The 21,201-nt window shown below is 57.9% G+C and overlaps 1 protein-coding gene across 1 annotated transcript; it reads left to right on the top strand.

The window, feature by feature from the left end:
* Positions 1-7,350: 7,350 nt before the first annotated feature.
* On the top strand, positions 7,351-20,556 carry SCNN1B (sodium channel epithelial 1 subunit beta). The gene is made up of 13 exons (XM_064390539.1): positions 7,351-7,376; positions 11,666-11,984; positions 13,052-13,451; positions 14,229-14,422; positions 15,169-15,272; positions 15,702-15,865; positions 16,304-16,411; positions 18,002-18,119; positions 18,643-18,718; positions 18,906-18,963; positions 19,324-19,385; positions 19,758-19,833; positions 20,154-20,556. Exons 2-13 carry the CDS (start codon positions 11,674-11,676, stop codon positions 20,517-20,519), a joined length of 2,037 nt encoding a protein of 678 aa, XP_064246609.1. The 5' UTR covers positions 7,351-7,376; positions 11,666-11,673; the 3' UTR covers positions 20,520-20,556.
* Positions 20,557-21,201: the final 645 nt, after the last annotated feature.

The following is a 21,201-nucleotide window of genomic DNA, read 5'->3' as shown; positions in this document are numbered from 1 at the left end:
TAATTTGTGGCAGGTGCAACACCTTTTCTCTGTGTATGAATAATCCTCAGAAGGCAGAGAGCCACGGAGCTACAGAAACGGCTTACTTCATCATGAGTTAAACACTGAACTGTGCTGAACTCCTGAGTCACCTCAAACACAGAAAGTCACCAGGGATGGTCTGAGAATGAGGACTGGCACACGCTAAACATCATAAACCCAAAGTGTCTGAGGAACTCGGCTCGGAGTTTACGGGAACAACAGGCTGTAAAACCCAGGGCTCAGCACCATCCCCTGCTCCTCTGGCTGGCTCCAGGCTCAGGTGGGAAGCCCGGTCTCCTGCCATGGGGACAGTGCTCCTGGGGACCCGTGGCAGGCACTGGGAGCCCAGCCAGCCCTGCTCGGGGCTCCAGAGCAGGCACCCCTCACTCACAGCAGCCCCGCTTGCCTCCCGTCCCTGGGTACAGCTGGGTGCCAGCTCTGGGCAGGGATGACAATGACCCCAGACCCACAGACCCACAGCTTCAGCTCTGAGGGGAGCAGCTGCAGTGCCTGAAAACAGCCAAGGCACAGGCAGCATGGCAGCGCCTGCCTTGGCAAGGGACAGGCTGGGGAGAGGTGTTGAAACCAACTGTGGCAGCAGGTGCTGGTGACTCAGGGGAAAGGCTGCTGGCACCCCGGGACCGGCCCTTGAGGAGAGGAGGCACAGCAGGAGAGCCTCGCTCTGCTCCTCCACAGCTCCAGCAGCCCAGGGGGAGAAGGCCAGAGGTGATGGAGGAGCTGTGGGGGATAGTGGCTGAGGAGGAGGAAAACCCAGCAGCACAGAGATCTTCTGGATGGCCCGTGTAGGGGTGCCAACCTGGAGGGGTGACCCCAGCCTCCCTCAGAGTGGAAGGAAGGGGCAGCTGCCCAAAGCTGCTCCCAGCAGATGCAGCCAGGCAGCACCCACAGGGTTAAAAACTGCCCAGGTCCCTTCCAGAGAGGTGACATCTGGGTGACATCCAGTGGTCCACAAACAGGTTTGGGAGTTAAATGCCTCATTAATGTAAATGGGGCTGGGCTGGGGAAAGGCATCTCCAGCACATGCCTATGGAAATGGAAAATCGTCCAGGCTCCAGCCTCTTGTGCTCAAGGCCAGCCCTGGGGAGGCCAAACAGGGCAGGACAGTGTGGATGGCTGTTTTACCCCTTCACCTCCAGGGCAGGGTGAGCCCCTAGCAGCTCCCACACCTGAGCCATCCCCACCAGCCTCGCCTGTGGCTCTTTGGAAGCATTTTCCAGCAGCTGGAGCATCCCAGCCAAGCCAGGCTGGCAGGGCAGCCGTGGTGGCACTGAAGTGGCTCCAGGAACGTGAGTCAGAGTGTGACCCGGGTGCAGCAGTTCCCCCGCAGTGACATGCCACCACAGGCCCCACGCTAATCCCCATGCCGCCATCTCCCCGGAGCAGGATGGGCCGGGACGTGCCCTCGCCGGCTGCCCACACCCTGGCACTCGTGGCACTGGGCACGGCTCAGCCTGCAGTGAGACTGAGAGAGCAGTGCCCAAGGCAGGAGGGGCAACAGAAACCCCGGGCCAGCCAGGCCATTGCCACCCGAGCTCTGACTGAGCCCGCTGTGCCACTGCAGCCGTGGGCAGCGCTGGCCCGTCCTGTGCCGGCCTGTGCCCGGCCTGTGTACGTCCTGTGCCTGTCCTGTGCCTGTCCTGTGCCTGTCCTGTGCCCGTCCTGTGCCCGGCCTGTGCCCGGCCTGTGCCCGGCCTGCACCCGTCCTGTGCCTGTCCTGTGCCCGTCCTGCGCCCGGCCTGTGCCCGGCCTGCACCCGTCCTGCGCCTGTCCTGCGCCCGTCCTGTGCCCGTCCTGTGCCCATCCTGTGCCTGTCCTGTGCCTGTCCTGTGCCTGTCCTGTGCCCGTCCTGTGCCCGTCCTGCGCCCGGCCTGTGCCCGGCCTGCACCCGTCCTGCGCCTGTCCTGCGCCCGGCCTGTGCCCATCCTGTGCCCGGCCTGTGCCCGTCCTGTGCCTGTCCTGTGCCTGTCCTGTGCCTGTCCTGTGCCCGTCCTGTGCCCGTCCTGCGCCCGGCCTGTGCCCGGCCTGCACCCGTCCTGCGCCTGTCCTGCGCCCGGCCTGTGCCCATCCTGTGCCCGGCCTGTGCCTGTCCTGTGCCTGTCCTGTGCCTGTCCTGTGCCTGTCCTGTGCCTGTCCTGTGCCGGCCTGTGCCTGTCCTGTGCCTGTCCTGCGCCCGTCCTGTGCCTGTCCTGTGCCTGTCCTGTGCCGGCCTGTGCCTGTCCTGTGCCTGTCCTGTGCCTGTCCTGTGCCCGGCCTGTGCCCGTCCTGTGCCGGCCTGTGCCCGGCCTGTGCCTGTCCTGTGCCTGTCCTGTGCCTGTCCTGTGCCTGTCCTGCGCCCGTCCTGTGCCTGTCCTGTGCCTGTCCTGCGCCCGTCCTGTGCCCATCCTGTGCCCGGCCTGTGCCTGTCCTGTGCCCATCCTGTGCCCGGCCTGTGCCCGGCCTGTGCCTGTCCTGTGCCTGTCCTGTGCCCGGCCTGTGCCCGGCCTGTGCCCGGCCTGTGCCTGTCCTGTGCCTGTCCTGTGCCTGTCCTGTGCCCGTCCTGTGCCCAGCCTGTGCCGGCCTGTGCCCGGCCCGGCTGGGGCCGCCCCTCTCCAGAGCAGCGTGGGCTCTGGGGACCTGGCCCTGGGGAAGTGGCTTGGCAGAGGAGGCCCTGGGCAGTGCTGGTGCAGGGCAGGGGCTCTGCAGTGCCCCTGTCCCTGTCCCTGCAGCCCCAGGGCAGCCATGGGCCCGGGATGCTGACCCGCAGCCATGGCTGCTCCCTGGCCTGGCTGTATCACAGCCCGGGGTGTAAACAGGGAAACACACCTGGCCCCAGGGCTGGGGACAGACTGTTCCTGCCTCTGGCCTCTGGAATCTTCACCCAAGCCCCAGCACTTTCCTGTAACACTCTTGCACTGCCCTGTCTCTCCCAGTCTTACACATCTCCCTCAGTTTCCCTGCAGGAGCCGGCTGGGGGCTGTACCTGTCAGGACCTGAGCCCCTCTCCCTGCTGGGCATGTGGCTGCCAGCCCTGCCAGCCCCCGGGACCGTGGTGGCACTGTGACCCAGCAGCCCTGCCATCGGCAGTGTTCCCAAAGCTGTGAGATACGAAGTACAGGAGGGGACACTGTGGGGACGAGTGACAAAAATCCAACCCCATCCTGCAAAGCCCCGAGCAACTGAGCCAGCCAGGCCCCATCCAGCCCCATCCCATCCCTGTGGGACACGGGGTTACATCTCTCTCTTCCACTCATGTGCTTTGTCCAAATGTGTTTCCAGGGATTAAAAATCAGTGTTCCCTGTATTTATCCACCTGCAGCAGAGCACAGGCTGGGATGTGATCACCCAGCACACAGCAGAGGTGGCAGCCGGCTCCAGCCGGGGTGAATCACCCTGTTGTCACAACGCCTCTCACTCCAGTGTCGTCCTTCTGGGTTTTAAGACCTTCTCACCCAAGTTTACATAATTAATCCTGAACGGTACAAGCTGTTCCCCTGGGTACACAGGGGTAATCACTCCTGGTCTTGCCATAAATCAGCTCTGATCTTGCTATAAAATGTCATCAGTCACAAAATAGTTCACATTTGCCCCAGGACATGGGAGGGGACCATAAAGTACCAGCCCAGGGCATTTTACATTGCTGCATCCTGCTGGAGCCGTGCTGGCTGTACCAGGGTGGCCTGGGGGCATCCCGGGGACTGGGCTGCCCCTGAGCTGCCACATCCCGGGATGCTGCACTCACGGCAGGACGGGTATTTTTTCCAGGAAACTTCTGCAGCGGAAAAGGCAGATGAGTGCAATTAATTCTCTGTCACAATTAGTTACAGAGCTGGTCGGGGGAAACCCCACCAGTGACAAATCATCAGTGCTGCCCTGAACGTGCCCGGTGTCATCCGCAGGGCAAGCGGGGCTCAGAGCCCGTGTCACCGTGCTGAGATTGAGCAAGCTGGGTCCCGAGGAGCCGGCCCCATCCATCCCTCCCTCCCTGCAGCCACAGCTGGGCTGGCAGAGCCACGCTGGTGCCACAGCCCGGCCCTGGCACCGAGCAGCCCTCGCTGTGGCCACCGGGCCACCAGCTGTGCCAGGCCAGCAGGAGCCGCGGGGCCCCTTCCCTCCCTCCCTCTGCATGGCTTGTAAAACAAAACCAGTCTGGGTTTTACTGCCTGATCTTTGTAACGCAAACACAGGCCAGTTAACAGGTTTTACACAGCGGCTCCGGCACGGGGTGGTTGGGAGATGCTCGCTGTCGCTCCGTGGGGTTTTACTGGTCACAACTAAATGACTCGATTTCATTTAGTGACAGCCTGTCTCTGGAAGGGCACACGATGAACCTGGCCATTGCCGCGCTGGGGGAGCCTGTGCTGGACGCACGGCTGCCTCGGCAGGGACAGGGACTGGGAATGGGACTGGGACTGGGAATGGGACAGGGACTGGGACAGGGACAGGGACTGGGGCAGGGACAGGGACTGGGACTGGGAATGGGACTGGGAATGGGACTGGGACTGGGAATGGGACTGGGACTGGGAATGGGGCAGGGACAGGGACTGGGACAGGGACTGGGACTGGGAATGGGACTGGGACTGGGAATGGGAATGGGACTGGGACTGGGAATGGGGCAGGGACAGGGACTGGGACAGGGACTGGGACTGGGAATGGGACTGGGACTGGGAATGGGACTGGGACTGGGACAGGGACAGGGACAGGGACTGGGGCAGGGACAGGGACTGGGACAGGGACTGGGACAGGGACAGGGACTGGGAATGGGGCAGGGACTGGGAATGGGACTGGGACTGGGAATGGGACAGGGACTGGGACAGGGACAGGGACTGGGGCAGGGACAGGGACAGGGACAGGGACAGGGACAGGGACAGGGACAGGGACAGGGACTGGGGCAGGGGCAGGGACAGGGATGGGACAGGGACAGGGACAGGGACAGGGAATGGGGCAGGGACTGGGAATGGGACTGGGACAGGGACAGGGACTGGGACAGGGACAGGGACAGGGGCAGGGACAGGGACAGGGGCAGGAGGGAGAAGGAGGAGCAGCCTCCCTGTGCGGGGCCACAATGCTGCACCAGCGGGGTGGGTGACGGTGACAGGGACCAAAGGGGACAGGTAGGAACTGATAGGAACAAGCACCTCTGCTCTTCTTCATCTGTACATCCAGACCTAACAGCATCCAGCAAAATTCCAGCTGCTTTTGTACCAGCCACAGCCACCACCAAAACGTTTTCCTTCCATCACACAAATTTAGGAGCGGTTGATATTTTTGAAACGTGGTGGATTGGGCAGATGGAGTCACTTTCAGGGCTGATTTTCCCCGTGGATCTGGTGTCCCAGCTGTATTTAGCTGCTGTCAGCAGAGCATCATGTCAGCACAACACACCTCTGGGGAAACAATGCCTGGGATGCAGGGGACCTTCCTGTGGCGTTTCAGCTGTATTTTGAGCAGGCGGTTTTTGCTTATGAAATAAACTTCCTCACAAACAATTGAGAGATGATGGAAAGTCAGGGCAGCTGAAGGTCATTTGTCTTTGACACTGATGTTCCGAGCCCTGGAACAAACGCCAGCCGCTCTGTTTCCAGTGCTGGAGCTGCCAGGGTGGAACAGACATTGTTCTCTGGGAAAGCAGTGGCCACAGCAGGGCAATTACTGTGACAGGACAGAGGAACCCGGCAGCTCCTGGTCCATCCAACCTGTTCATTCCAGCTTCCCTTGGAGATACTTCTCAAACACAATCCCACACTCCACTCCTGACATAATGGCATGAGGTACGTTTGTGCCGGTTAAAAATAAAAATCCCTTTTGTTCCCGAATAACAGAACACGGGGACATTTGGGAGAGTCTGACCAAGTCCTGATTGAACAAGAATCTGCCATTACCTCTCCTAGCAAGAGGCAGTCACTGCCCTGTACAATGCTCTGCCCTCAGCAGTGATTTATGGTTCAAGGAGGTTTGTACATGTTCACTGTTCTGTTGTGAGGAGCTGACGTCGCTCGAGATGCTCAGGAATTTACCCCCAAATGTGTTTGTACAGTGCTGGGCTGAGGGACCCCAGCCCATGGCACACCCTGGGCTGGCCCTGGGCTAGGAGAACACAGAAAATGGGGGGCATGTCTCTGCAGCCCCCCTGAGGGATTAATTACGGGATCAACAGGAGTCAGGGAGATTAAGTCCTGAAATCACAAAGCATGTGCTAATCACCGTGAAAATCACCGACAGAGAGGGGCCATCCGAGCTGCTGCCTCCCAGCCCTGAAGCAAACAGAAAAGCTGCTTCCACGTGTAGTTCATCCTGTCATTTTATAGAAACACTGCTCATTTCTCCTGGAAAGAGATGGTCAAGGTCCAGATCAGTCCATTGGTGCCACTGAGGCAGAGCTCTGCCCCTTCTGTTTGAAAATCAGTATCTGGTCTAGTCCACTCTTGACAGGAGTGTGCCCAGCAGCAGGCAGGGGAGCAAACAGCAGTGAAGGGAGGCTTTTTATGGGAAAAAATAAATTAACATAGAATCAAAGAATCATTCAGGTTGGAAAAGCCCTCCAAGATCATTGAGTCCAACAATTTCCCCAGCACTGCCAAGGCCACCATTAACCCTTGTCCCCAAGTGCCACATCCACATGGCTTTTAAATCCCTCCAGGGCTGGTGATTCCATTACTGTCCTAGGCAGCCTTTGCCAAGGTTATAAGGTTTATTCTTATTTTAAGATAGAAAAAAGATTCTAGGATCTTTCTAAAACAGCTTATAAAACTTTCAAAACACCAATGCACCTCACCTGCATTTATTTCACCCACGTCAAAGCCTGGCACCAGGGAAAGTAAAGTGGTGGGGTGACAAGGGGGACGAGGGGGAATGGCTTCCCACTGCCAGAGGGCAGGGTTAGATGGGATATTGGGAAGAAATCCTTCCCTGGGAGGTGGGCAGCCCTGGCACAGGTGCCCAGAGCAGCTGTGGCTGCCCCTGGATCCCTGGCAGTGCTGGGAGGGCTGGGAGCAGCCTGGGGCAGTGGGAGGTGTCCCTGCCATGGCAGGGGTGGCACTGGGTGAGTTTTAAGGTCCCTTCCCACCCAAGCTGTTCCAGGATTCGATGTTCCTAAGGTCCCTTCTGGGTTCGGCGGGGTCCGTGCCACCGACCCCCGGCTGCGCTAGGGCCCCGGCGGAGCAGGAGCAGCAGCACACCCGGCGCCGATCCCCGGGAGGCGCTCGGAGGAGACCCCAGCGGTGCTGCAGGGAGCCAAAGCGATATTCCAGCAGCCCGGGAGCGGCGCGGCGGGGGCGGGCCGGGGCGGGCCGGGGCGGGCCGGGCGGCGGGGCCGGTGCCGGCGGCGGGGAGCGCTGCCGGAGCCGCGCGGCCGCCAGGTACGGGCCGGGCCGGGCCGGGGGGCTCTGCGGGAGGGCGGGGGGCCGGCCGGGCCCTTCGGCCCCAGGCGCTGCCCGGGGATGCCTCGGCATCTCTCGGCGCCCTCGGGCATCCCTGCGCAGCGTGCGGGGCCGAGGGGACCGGCTCGACGGGACCGGTCTGTGGCTGTGGCTGGGCTGCACACCTGAGCTCGCCCGATCTCTGCCTGCTTTTGCAGCAGCGGGGCGGGTTTTCGTGCTGGGCAGGGATGGGGGGTGTACCCGGCGTGCAGCAAGGGGTAGTGATTCGGATTTAACCTTTATTTACGCGGGGGTTTCCTTTAATCTGCCTGATAAAAGAGAATGGGAGCAAACCGCATCCTCGCGGAGTAGTTGTGTTTGGTTAGGTGTTGGAAATGTGCCATCTCCCCCTGGACGGTGCTCCCGGGGGGTGCAGTTGCTGGTGTTGGGGGTTTGCTGCTCTTGCTGTCCAGGATTCCCTTCCCTCCCTGCCCAAGCAGCAATGTGACCTTCCTGGCACATGAGGAGCAGGGCTTGTGGTTGTCCTGTGAGAGAGAGAGGGACATCATGGGAGCCACAGGGTCATGGATTGCTTTGGCTTGGAAGGGACCTTCAAGTCCACCTCATTTCACCCCCTGCCCTGGGCAGGGACACCTTCCACTACCTCAGGCTGCTCCAAGCCCTGGGCACCCTGTGCCAGGGCCTCCCACCCTCCCAGGGAAGGATTTCTTTCCAATATCCCATCCATCCCTGCCCTCTGGCAGTGGGAAGCTATTCCCCCTTGATCCCCTTGTCACTCCATGCCTTGTCCCCAGTCCCTCTGCATCCCTCCTGGAGCCCCTCAGGCCCTGGAAGTGCTCTGATCTCTCCCTGGAGCTTCTCTCCAGCTGTCCCAGCCTGGCTGCCGAGCAGAGGGGAGCTCAGGGTTAGGCAGGGCAGCGGGAGCAGTGCCTGGCACAGGGCACAGAGTGAGGCCAGCGCTATCTGAGCTCCCAGACTGTAAATAGAGCTGAGTGCTGCCCGCCTGCCCGCTGGGCTGGGGCCCCGAGGCGCCTGCGTGGGCTGCAGCGTGGGCGTTGGAGCTGGCACGGCCCTGGCCACCGGCCCTGCACAGCACCAGGGCACAGAGCATCTGCTGCGAGCTCTGACCCCACCTTGAGACAGGCTCTCATTGCTCACTGGCACGTGCCTGCTCCACTTTTCAAACTGCCGGCCTGTAAACTCGTGAGGTAATCAAAGAAATTCCTCTAATTTGCAAAAATACCACTGGAGAGTATAGATGTCTCATTTAGGAAAACTAGGCTTTTCCCTCAGGGTTCAGGGGAGATGGCAGATGAGCAGCTGGTCATCAGAGAGGAGTGACTGGTGTGTCCCAGGAGAAAGTGCTGAGCAATCACAGAGTCATCGGGCCGGTAGTGTCAGCGTGGTTTTGCAGCCCACATCTGACCCTGGAGCTTCCAGGAGTGGGGCAAGTTTTGCCCATGACTTTATTTCCTTCAAGTGGCAATTGCCCTAAGAAAACCCCAGAGGAGATCCAACAGAGTCAACAGGATAATTTCGTAATGTGGGAGTCTGATGTCACTGTGAGGTGGAGGAGTTTCACCCAGGGTGATGCTGGGATGAGGCAGGGCTGGACTCAGCTGCTGGAGACAGGGAGGACACGTCCACAGCCCGGAGAAACCCCACTGGAACCAGGAGCAGGTTTCTCTTGGATGGCTTTGGTCATCACAGGGATGCACGTGCTGCCAGGACAGGGCCATGGCACCCTGTGATCACACTCAGGGTATCACAGCCCGGGGTCAGCCCCACACAGCCAGCTCAGATCACCCTGCTGTGACCAGAGCAGGGATGAAAAGCAGTGCTGGCTCCCCAGAGCCACCTGCAAAGGGTTCAGGGCTGCCTGTCTGTGGAGGGGGTGGCACCTCTGTGCCCCCAGCCCTGCTCAGCTCCTGCTCCATCCCTGCTCCTCTGTCTCCCTCCGGAGGGGCTGTGGGAAGGGGACACAGTTGTCAATGCACGGAGGGAGAGTGGGTCCTTGCACCCCTCATTTATCACCTCTCTGCTCAGGTGCAGCCTGCTGATGGGGCAGAGCAGGACCCACTCCAGGCTGGCACCACACCTGGCACGACCCTGCCCCGAGCAGCTCTGAGCTCTGAGCCCTGTGCCAGGGAGGAGCCCCAGAACAGGGCCCTGGGGCTCACCCGGGGCAGCTTCCCCTGTCAGCCAGCAAGGAGCCTGGTGGGAAACACTGGGAATAAAGGTAAAAAGAAAACTGCTAAAATGAGAATATACATCCCAAAAAACTCATCCAGGCATATTCAAATGCAGCTTTTGCTCCTTGCCATTTATTTCTTTTATCCCATATGAAGAGGAATAACTTCTCCCAGCGCTGGCAGGTCGATGAGTGACCCACAGAGACGGGCACACAGGTGGGGTCTCCCTGTGGCAGGAGCCAGTGGTTGGGGACAGCAGGGACAGCCGAGGGCACGCAGCTGGCCAGCACCAGCCAGGCAGGGGCTGGAAACTGCAAGCCAATCTAAATCTTTTACTGGATTTCTTAAAAGGCAGGAAATATTTCCTCGTCTGCCCCGCTGGGCTCCCGGATTTGAAGGAGCTCTGAGGAGTGGGTTCTGTACAGCCCAGGCTGGCCTTGCTGGCTCACCCCAGGCTGGGGCAGGACTGCTCACATCCCCACAGCCTGGGCAGCTCTGCAGAGCCGAGGTCACTGCCCCCTCTCTGCTGTACCTGCCCCAAACCCGGCCCGGCTCTGGTGCAAGGTGTGCTCCCTCCACGAGCAGAGCAGCCCCAGGCAGTGGCAGGAGGAGCCTCAGTGCACAGGCTCAGGAAGGATGAGGTGATGCTGGGAGTCCAGGGGGTCCAGGTCCCAGCACACCAGTTCCTTGTTGGAGTTGGAGAACAAAATCTTTTTCTATAGGAGTAGAGCCTGCCCTCAGATCTTAGAGGAAGCAGCTGGGTTTGTTCTTCCCAAAGTCCTCTCCCGCAGAGGATCACCTACATCTGACATCACAGCTGATAGGCATGCAGTGACAACCATCACCTCTCTGTGTGTCATGGAGCGAGACTTCAAAATCTGTTGGGTTTATACTGTCATCAAACTCTCTGTGTGCTACTCAGGAGAACTTGCACATCTGGCCAGCAGATCAAGGAATCAGTATCACCTTTTGTATTTTTGAAAAGTATGAAGAACCCACCCCCTTTCACTCCCCAGGGCCCGTGCACACCTTTGCTGCCTTCTTTGCTCACCTGCAAGCAATGCTGTGTCACTCTCATTCCTGCCCTGCCGAGTGCTGCTCCTTGGTGAACTATTGCTGCATTATTCCAGCACTCTTCCTCCCAGGACGGGGCCTATTCCCAGCATTAATCTTTAACTCTGCTCTCCTGCAGCTTAAATCTGACAAATGTTCTGAGTGGCTGCCTCAGGTTCTTTTTGAAATCCTGCCTCGGGATGTTAAGATTTAGTAACACAGATTCTAACCTTAAAATAGCAGCACAAAATGTTCTATTTACTCACAAAATGAATGCCAAGTATGCAGCATCCCTCACCAGAGCGGGGGGAGTGGGGGGGCCATACTGATAATATCTGACAGACAAAGGAATTTGGTAGAAAAAACCAATCTGGTGTGCCTCCTCCAGCGGGCAGCAGCCCTGGACAGCATTCCTGGTCCTGGGAAAGGTGCTGCTGCTTCCAGCTGCTCTTCCTCTGTCCCTCTGAAAGCTGGATGCTCTCTAATACTTCTTACTTTAAAGAAAAATTCTCTCAGGCCCCATGTGAGGTTGAACCCTGGTCGCTGTGAGCCTGAGCTCTGCCCAAGCCAGCTCCTGCGTGTACTGCTTGGTCCATCTAGTGTTGGCTGAGGCTGGGGCAGCATTCCAGCTGTATCAGTGTGCACACAGCATGCCCAGTCCCCGAGCAGCTCCTGGGCAGGCGTTGCCTCACTGCAGGGCCTTGGCCACGCTCGGGAGCCACCGGCACGGCCGCGTCCCGCAGGTCACTCAGCTCCGTGGGCCAGCAAGAGCCCAAAACGTGACAAAACATTCTCCACCTTTGGAACTGCCAACGCCAAAGCTCTCCTGTGTCCTCCCAGGAGGGTGGGTGCCATGCTGCTGCCATGGCATGACCCCCTCAGCGTTTTTCCTGGGTCACAAAGACAGCCGTGCCATCGCGGTGGCCGTCCCACTCCGGCTGTGCTGCCCATACAGGGCACCCGGGGTGGCACAGCCCCCGCTCCTCCTCGGAGCTGGTTTGATGTCTTCTCTCCTGCTGGCAGGCAGCAGCATGAACCTGAAGAAGTACCTGGTGCGGGCGCTGCACCGCCTGCAGAAGGGCCCTGGTTACACCTACAAGGAGCTGCTGGTCTGGTACTGCGACAACACCAACACCCACGGCCCCAAGCGCATCATCAAGGAGGGGCCAAAGAAGAAACTGATCTGGTTCTTCCTAACGCTGCTCTTTGCATCCCTGGTGTTCTGGCAGTGGGGGATCCTCATCAACACCTACCTCTCCTACAACGTCACCTCGACTCTCTCCATTGGCTTTAAGACCATGAAGTTCCCCGCAGTCACCATCTGCAATGCCAACCCCTTCAAGTAAGTTTTTCTTCTCCCGGTTTCCCCATGTGTGCCCTAACCCCTCAGAAACATTGGCAGTGTGAGGTACTGAGGGCCCGTTCCTGTCTGAGACATCACGTCAGGAGCATCAGTGGAGTCACCAGGTGGCCCTAAAAACAAATAAAGAACAATATGGAGATGAATGGCTCAGGGCCAGAGGAGGGTTCATCTGCCTGCAAGTTCTCCTGGGCTTCACAGAATCCCAGAACAGCTTGGGTTGGGAAGGGACCTTCAAGTTCATCTCATTTCACACCTTCCACTGTCCCAGGGTGCTCCAAGCCCTGTCCAGCCTGGCCTTGGGCACTGCCAGGGATCCAGGGGCAGCCACAGCTGCTCTGGGCACCTGTGCCAGCCCTGCCCACCCTCATGGGGAAGCGTTTCTTCCTAACACAGTTTCTGCACCATATCAGTCAATCTAATGAAGGTTTTTACCTCCCTGCAAACTTTCCTCAGCTCGTAAAAGAACCAAATTCAGCTCACCTTTCCCAGCCAGAATCAGCCTTTCCATCTTTCCCCACAATCTCTTTCCTTCCCCTTCCTCACTGTGAGCATTCTTCTCATTGCTCATGCTCCAGTCACTGAGAGCTGCTTCCACAGTCCTGTCTGCCAGGAGCCACAGAGGCAGAACTGAATTGTGATTTCAAAGGAATCACTGATTTTCATTAGAGTTGCTTTAAATTTGTAGTTGTTTTAAATCCCTGCAATAGTGTAGCCCAAGGCAAGACGCTCTCAGCCAACACAAGAACTGCTTAGGGCTAATTTTCCCTCAATTTGCTAGAGATGTTTTGTGTAAACTGTAGTGAATTACTGAGCTAGAGCCAAAGTGGCCCAGCAGTGGCGTGTTCAGCCTGCAGCACTCCCTGTTCATCCTCGCACTGCCCTTCCTGCTGGGGCACCAGTGGCCGTGCTCTGCACGAGGCTCCCGCTGAGCTCAGTAAATCTGGGCAGCTCTCTCAGCTCCCAGGCAGGGCCAGCCAGCAGCGTGGCAGGTGCCACCGTGTGTCCCCACAGCGTGGCTCTGCTGGTGGCAGCTGCCTGTCGCGCAGGTACTCGGAGGTGAAGCCCCTGCTGAAGGAGCTGGACAGGCTGATTGAGGCGGCGCTGGAGAGGATCCTGCAGCCCACGCCAGGGAACAGCAGCGAGGACGTGTCCCCACCACTCGACCTGGAGCTCTGGAACCAGATCCCCCTGGTCCTCATCGACGAGCACGACAAAGACAATCCCATCATCCTGGACATCTTTGAGACCAACCAGACTGCTGTGGGACACGAAAGTGCCATGGACAACACAACCAGTGTGAGCAATGACACTGCTGGGGGCTACCAGCTCTCTGGGGGCAACGAAACCCTGGACAATGAAACCATCGATGGGAACCAAACCACTGCTGCACCTCCCCTGGCCAACGCCACGCTGGAAGAGAAGAAGTACAAGCTGGCAGTGAAGCTGGTGAGAGGGGTCCCACAGTGGCAGCGGGCAGAGATGAGGCTTGGGTGCCTTGGCAAGGGTGCAGCAGGGAGATCTGTGTCTCCTCCCCAGCAGCTGCCCATGGCCACTGCCCCGGGGCTCTGGTCTGGCTGTGCCAGGTCTGGGGACTGCCTGTGCCCAGAGCCAGCCCTGCTGCAGGCTGACCCAGGACAGAGCCAGGGCAGGGCTGGTCCCTGCAGGCTCCCAGACACCTTCACCCCTTCCTTGGTCAGCACCCAAAATGCCAGGGAGGGGCTGTGGCTGCTCCCCATCCCTTTGCTGCTGCAGTTCACAGTGCAGAGGCACAAGGTGATCCTGGCACCCCTCACCCCTGCTCCCGTGGGGGCTCCAAGGACCCAGCCTGGGCAGACCTCAGAGGCTGGGGAAACTCCAGCCTTGAACAACTGGTCCAAAATTGACATTTTCTGTTAACTTGTGGGGTCACCCTGGGGATGATGTATAACCTGCCCGGCAGGGAAATGTCCCTGGGGAAGGACCCTGTAATGACAGTGAGCTGAGAGTGACAGCCAGCTGAGAGTGACAGCCAGCTGAGAGTGACAGCCAGCTCAGACTGACAGCCAGCTCAGACTGACAGCCAGCTCAGACTGACAGCCAGCTGAGAGTGACAGCAGCCTGTCAGGCTGAACCTCTCAGCCCCTGGAGCTGCAGGCAGGGCTGGCATTCAGGCGGGCACACGGGGAGGGGGTCACACCATGCCCTGCTGTCCCAGGGCTCAGGCTGCCCGCTCTGTGTCCCCAGTGCAGCCACCAGGGCTCTGACAACTGCACGTACAGGAACTTCAGCAGCGCGGCGCAGGCGGTGACCGAGTGGTACGTCCTGCAGTCCACCTCCATCCTCTCCAAGGTCCCTCTGCACGACAGGATCAGGATGGGCTACCAGGCAGAGGACATGATCCTGGCCTGTCTCTACGGGGCTGAGCCCTGCAACTACAAGTAGGTGCACACGAGCTCCCTGCTCCTTTCCGTCCCTGCAGGAACGAACAGCACGCGGGTTCCTTTCTCTTTTTAAGGTATACATCAGCTACTAATGAGATTGCTGCTGATTCTCAGCTCTAACAACACTTCCCAGGGGTTTCCTGGGTGTCACCCTGAAATGTGTTCTTTTGGAGCAGTGCTGGCTGAGTTAGAGTTTTGGATGGGCTGCTTGCTCATGACCTATCAAGAGGAGCAGCACCCAGGGTATGCAGTGGTAACCAGGAGCTGAGCCAGCAGCATGGCCCCAGTTACAGCCCCCTCCCTTTTGCACAAGGCTCTGGGAAATGCATTTTAGCCAGCTTTGTTTCCTGTGAGTCCCAAGTTCCCCTCTGCAGTGCTGAGGAGGGGAGCACACAGCAGCACCCCGGGCTGTGGGGAGCCCTGTCCCTTCTGCAACAAGGGTGAGCAAGAACTGCCAGCAGAGCACGAGCTAATGCAGCCCAAACCTGCAAGCACAGCTCAGACTGAGCAAGTGTTCCTCTCCATCCCCAGGGCCATGTCCCAGCAGACGCCTGCCCCTTGCCTTGCCTTTTTTTCAAAAACAGCTGGATTGAAGTGCTGTCAGCTGTAGTTCCTGTACAGGATTTCAGCAGATGAGGCAGTGGAGGTGAACCCAGCACAGCTGCTGAGCTGGGCCCACCTTCTGCTTTATGTCACACCCCTCAGTCCTCCTGAGAGTCACAGTTTGTGTATGATTCCTCCAGGAATTTCACTCAAATCTACCACCCAGACCATGGTAACTGCTACATCTTTAACTGGGGCATGGATGAGGAGGCTCTGAATTCTTCCAACCCCGGGGCCGAGTTCGGTAAGGGAGAGCTCTGCTCTGGAGGGGGGCTGGAGGGGCAGCGGGAGGGCTGTGTCTCTTGGTGCCCATTTCTGTCACTCAGGACAGACTTATGATTCCCCTGTCACTGGGGCACTGCAGCAGGGAACAGAGGCTTTCCAGAAGGGGATGAGCCCCAAGAGGAAAATGTGCCACACAGAAAAAAGTGATTACAGACATGTAGCAGAAGGGCATCCTCTGCATATTTGAAATATCTGAGGGAACACCTGACTGTTCCCAGCTATTGCCATTCTGGGCATTCACCACCATAAGTGTTCCTGCCCAGGTCAGGCTGCCATGGCAGCCAGACCCTGCTCTTCCCAAGGAACAGGGAGAAGAAAATGAACTCCCTTCTTTTCCCAAGCCTCACCTTCCAATACAATTCCTGTTGTGTTTTGTCTGGTGTCCCAGGGCTGAAGCTGATTCTGGACATCAGCCAGCAGGACTACATTCCCTACCTGTCCTCTGCTGCTGGGGCCAGGCTCATGCTGCACCAACAGAAGAGCTTCCCCTTCCTCAAGGACCAGGGCATCTACGCCATGGCTGGGACAGAAACCTCCATTGGAGTGCTGGTGGTATGTGTGGCATTCCTCGGGAGCAGATTGTCTGAGAATAATGTTATCTGATGGGACCCAAACCAAGTTTGCTTTAAGTCTTGGCTGAACTGGCTCAAACCAAAGGAGACAGGGTCCACACCTGTCAGGGGCTGGAGCGCTTAGGGAGGAGTTTGTGTCACTGTCCTGGCAAAGTGCTTTGCTGAGGCCGGAATACTGGGCTCAGGTCAGGGCTGTCTCTTTCTGCAGCGAGTCAGAAGGTGCTTTGCCAGTCCCTGAACAGCCTGGCCTGCCCAGATCCACCCAGGAAGGGGCTGCAGCCCCCTCAGCTCTGCCACCGCTGACTCTTTCATTTTTAGCAAAGCCAGTGGGGAGCACAGAGTTACAGAGCCTCTGGAAGTGGGCAGAGGGACCTGTGGAGAAGTGAAAACCACAGTCTGGTGTTGGGTGTATTTCCAGGATGAGCTGGAGAGGATGGGTTACCCCTACAGCGACTGCACCATGAACGGCTCCGACGTCCCCGTCAAAAACCTCTACAGCCAGTACAACACCTCCTACTCCATCCAGGTAAAACAGCCTTTTCCACCCAACAACACTCCTTAGGAAAAGTCAGCAAAGCAGTTAAATCTTTGCCTGTCATGCAGGGTACTGGGGAATCACAACAATCATAAAATCTTTCAAGATCATCAAATCCAAGTATCAGCACAGCCACCACTGATAGACCATGTCCTCAAGTGCCACATCACATGGTTTTTGAGCACTTCCAGGGATGGTGACTTCACCACTGCCCTGGGCAGCCTGCTCAGATGCTTTGCAACCCTTTCCAGGAAATGTTTTCCTAATATCTACATGGTTCTGTAGGAATGGTCACTGAGGCTCTGGGAAACTTCTGCTGAGACAATGTCAAAGTGACACTCCTCAGGACTCGTGTTTTGTGTACACAAGTGATATTTACCCCTGACAGGAGATGAGTACAAAGGAGAGTCTCCCTCTGAACACTCCTGCGATCTTTCACTGTTTTCTCTTTGGGGGAATCAAGTAATTTTTCACCCTGAAAATGCAGCTGGTTTGTGCAGGAAGGGAAACAGCCCTTTGCTTCTTCATCACTCTGAAAATTGGATGAGAAAGTTGAGTGTCAGTAAACCTTGCATCTGTAGAAAATTAGAGTGCCAGCACTAAGCAGAGGTTAATTTGTAACAGGCAGTGGTGGAGAGAGAAGCAGCTCTTGAGGGTTCCGTGCAATAATGAGGGAAACACCCAAACCCTTTGGGGTGATTCACAGATGCACCCGGAGATCAGGAGGGCTTTGGGCTGGCCGTGGTTTTATATTTCTACCTTTATATAATATAATAACAGCTGGACCACTTTACCCAGCTTTTGAAGATGCTTGTATAAGGTTTAAGCAAACACTTGGGAGGATTGCATTATTCCCTAGAAGTGCAAACGCTGACGGAGTTCTGTGCCCACGTAACGCCACTCCAGAGCCCTCTCAGCAAAACCAGGCTCTTCCATCGCTCCCTGACTGCTCTGCACTCTGTGGACCTTTCCTATCTCACAGAAATTCTCTGCTCGTCCTACCCACAACTGATAAATTTAATTGTCTTCTCAGACTTTGCCATTGCTTTGTGCTGCCTCATGCAGAATCCCACTCCAGTCTCGGGTGATGAACTTCACGCCTCACTGAGCTAATGGCAGTGCTGCAGCTGGAGCTGCAGCCACAATCCTCCCCAGAAGAGCAGCACCTACACAAAGATCATTCATATGTCTGCTCTTTATGTTGAAGGATTTGGAAATTCCCGGCTTTAAAGTGTAAAACCAGCCTGTTGTCAGTGTTGTGTAAAACCTGGAGGGCACAGCCACGTCTGTGGTGGAAGAGAACATTTGTATTCCCTTTTGGAAGCTTGAATATTTCTTCTGTGAAGCCCTAAAATAATTGAGAAATGAGCAGTTTCATGTGTGAGTGGGAGCTGCCTCTGTTTCCCACGAGGTCTCACCCATGGCCAGCTCCCGAGTGGATTTAAGAGCTCCAGTGCCCAGCAAGGCTGGCAGAGGTTCTGGGCAGGGACAGCTCCCCTGTTCCCAGGGCTCAGCCCAGCTCTGAGCTCCCCTCTGCCCTCCCCAGGGCTCAGCCCAGCTCCCCTCTCCCCTTTTCCCCAGGCCTGCCTGCGCTCCTGCTTCCAGAACCACATGGTGGAGATCTGTGGCTGCGGGCACTACATGTTCCCTCTGCCTGAAGGGGTGAATTACTGCAACAACGGGGACAACCCGGGCTGGGGTGAGAGCTGCTGGGGCTTTCTGGGCCGGGTCTGCTGCTGTCCCTGCAGGCTGCTCCCCATGGGATCTCCACCTGGCCAGGGCTGGGGAGAAGGGGCCACCTCTGGTCTTGGCTGGGGGCTGGGGGAGCCCCTGGGCACCCAAGGGAGAGGACACAGGCATCACTCCAGGCCTCTGCACCCAAAAATTTTGGGTCCCCTGGCCAGGGCAATGGAGGATCCAGTGCTCCCCTGGGTAGCACAGCTCTGTGCTGGCAGAGGCCAGGGCTGTGCCAAAAATATCAACCCTGGGCAAGCTGGTTCTATAAGAACTGTCTTCAGAAACTGACAGTTTATTTTTAATTTATTAGTAAACTGTCTGAGTGTTTTACCCAAGTTTCTCAAGGAAAGGAAAGTTGAAAGGGAAGATGGCAAATCTGTGCAGAATGGTCATACCTAATATTTATTTTGATAAATGAAACTGATGTAACTCAGTAACTGGGTCCTTATCTAAACAGATACTTCAATTTTGTTTTCACCAAACAGCATATTGCTATTCCTTACTGAGATCCAGCATAAAACAGCGTCAGATCTGCATTGAGTCCTGCAAAGAAACATGCAAGTGAGTACCTGGGCCTGATCTGGCTGCTGTGGAGGCAGAGGGATCCTTCACTTTTACTCCCATCAGTCCTGACTTTCCTACAAGGGCAGCAAACCCTGCAGGGCTGGTTTGCTGTGTGAGAACTGAAGTTCCAGAGGCTCCAGAGGAGGGGAGGTCTCCACACTAACGCTCTCCCTCTTTGCTGCAGTGACACGCAGTACAAAATGACCATCTCCATGGCAGACTGGCCGTCAGAAGCCTCGGAGGTAACCCCGATTGCTGGCCTTGCAACAGGCACTGGTGCCCTGTTCCCAGGCACGTGGGCGCTGGCTGCTGTCAGAGCTGCTGCCCAGCTCAGAGCACCCCTGCAGACCAGCAGGACGGGGCAGGAGGGACCCCCCATCCCTGCTGGGGCTCTGTCCCAGTGCCGCTGTCAGCCCAAGGCTGAGTCCACCTTCCACACGCTGTGCCACATGGGACAGGGCAGGAGCCCCTGCTGAGGCAGAGCTGCCCTGCTCAGGTCCCCAGGGTCCCCCTCCTGCCCACGGGGCCAGGGCTGCTGGCACGGGGCACCCACGGGAGCACAGGATGCCTCTACTCCTTCTGAGCAGATTTTGTTTTCCTAGGACTGGATTTTCCATATTCTGTCTTATGAAAGGGATATGTCAACAAATGTGACTCTGGACAGGTGAGTGAAAGGAACAAGCACTTTATCTTCTGTGCTGAGCCTGTTAACAGCAGCCTGCCACGAGCCCTGGCGCTGGGCCAGCGCCCGCGAGGGAGGACGAGGCTTGCAGCCTGTTCACCTGCGACACAAAAAGCAGCTCCAAAAGGCACTCCATGCACGTCCTCTGCTCTCCAGAGCTGCACACTGCGTCAGTCAAACTCAAAACATGCAGAAAAGTCAAATCAGCCTTAAGGACAGTTCCAGTGTCATAGTGTTTGTCACTTCATACTGATGTCTTGGTGTCTCTCTGTCCCTGGGTCGGGCTGGAGCTGGAGCAGATGTGCAGGACACTGACAGCCAGCTCCTCCCTGAGGTGGGCTTTGTTCTTTACAGGAACGGGATCATCAAGCTGAACATTTACTTCCAGGAGTACAACTACCGCACCATCTCGGAGTCAGCTGCCACCACGGTGAGTGCCCATCCCAGCTCTCTGGCAGGGCAGGCACGGCAGCCAGCCAGAAGGGATGGGCAGGGCCCAGTGCCTAGGGGACAGTCTGTCACATCCCTTGAGGCTGCTTTTTGGCACGCCTGCTGTAATGGAGTGGGTGAAGCCGCCTCAGTTCCTTCCCCCACACCACCTCCTGTCCCTGTCCCAGCCCTGCAGGGCAGTGCCTGCTGGAGGTCCCAGGTGCAGGGGCATCACCCACACTGGCACACGGGGGATGGATCGGGGTGGGCCACATCTCGGGGGCTCCACTCTGCTCAGCTCACTCTGCTCTCCTCCCACAGATCGTTTGGCTGCTCTCGAGCCTGGGAGGCCAGTTTGGGTTCTGGATGGGGGGCTCGGTGCTGTGCCTCATTGAGTTTGGGGAGATCATCATCGACTCGCTGTGGATCACCATCATCAACGTCATCAGCTGGTGCAAGGGCCTGAAGCAGAGGCGGGCGCGGGCGCGGTTCCCAGACGCGCCCCCGACGGTGTCGGAGCTGGTGGAGGCTCACACCAACCTGGGCTTCCAGCACGAGGCCGTGGGCGCCGTGCCCGGGGCTGGGGCGCTGCCCCCCGAGCCCGGCACGCCCCCGCCCAACTACGACTCCCTGCGTGTGCAGCCCCTGGACACGCTGGGCCCCGACAGCGACGCGGACACCGAGTGACCAGAGGCTCCTGCAGCTCCCGCCAGGCTGGGCCACTGCTGGGCAGCTGCCTCCGTCCAAATTCAAGGGAATGAAAAGCCCAAGCTGCCCTTTCCTGTGACTGATGGCTGGGGGAAAGCTGTGCCTAATAAACCCTGCAATAAACCTCACAGAGTCAGGCTTTGGCTTTAGCGGGGAGGGCTTGTGCACATCAGTGTTGCTGTGAAATCGTGTCACTGTTCCTCGTCACCGGGTGGGGGGGAGGCAACTCCCAGTGAGCAGAGCAGGGTGGTGGCAGGGAGAGGACAGGACATCCTGACAGTGGATGCAAGGCCATGGCCTGGTAGGGCACAGAACCCTGGAAGAGTTTGTGTTGGAAGGGATTTCAAAGACTGACTCATCCTATCCCCCTCCAGCGCTCTTGGCTGCAGGGATGTGGCACAGCGTGTGCCACAGCTGTGCCATGCCATGGAGCAGAGCCTTGGGATGGGACCCAAGCTACTTCTGACCTCTGAGGCTGCAGAATTCCCATTCCCAAAGAACTACAATGGAAACTGAACTCTCCCTTCACTGCAGGACCCCCTGGGTGCCCTGTTGTGCTGCTGCCCAGGGTTTGTACCACTCACGGGCAGGTGGGCACAGCTTGGTGTGCCAAGAACATGACTGCACAGAGACTCGGGTGGGAGGAAGCACCAGCCTGTTT

This window comes from Passer domesticus, chromosome 15 (genome assembly GCF_036417665.1).
Source record: "Passer domesticus isolate bPasDom1 chromosome 15, bPasDom1.hap1, whole genome shotgun sequence".
Classification (NCBI taxonomy): Eukaryota; Metazoa; Chordata; class Aves; order Passeriformes; family Passeridae; genus Passer; species Passer domesticus.
Note: the sequence above shows the minus strand (reverse complement) of the source record. Positions and strands in the feature narration are given on the sequence as shown.

Coding starts and splice junctions, on each gene's coding strand:
- SCNN1B (XM_064390539.1), top strand. CDS start 11,674: ATGAACCTGAAGAAGTACCTGGTGCGGGCGCTGCACCGCCTGCAGAAG. Junction 15,866..16,303: donor CCTCCATTGGAGTGCTGGTG/GTATGTGTGGCA, acceptor GTGTATTTCCAG/GATGAGCTGGAGAGGATGGG. Junction 18,120..18,642: donor CGGGGACAACCCGGGCTGGG/GTGAGAGCTGCT, acceptor TTCACCAAACAG/CATATTGCTATTCCTTACTG.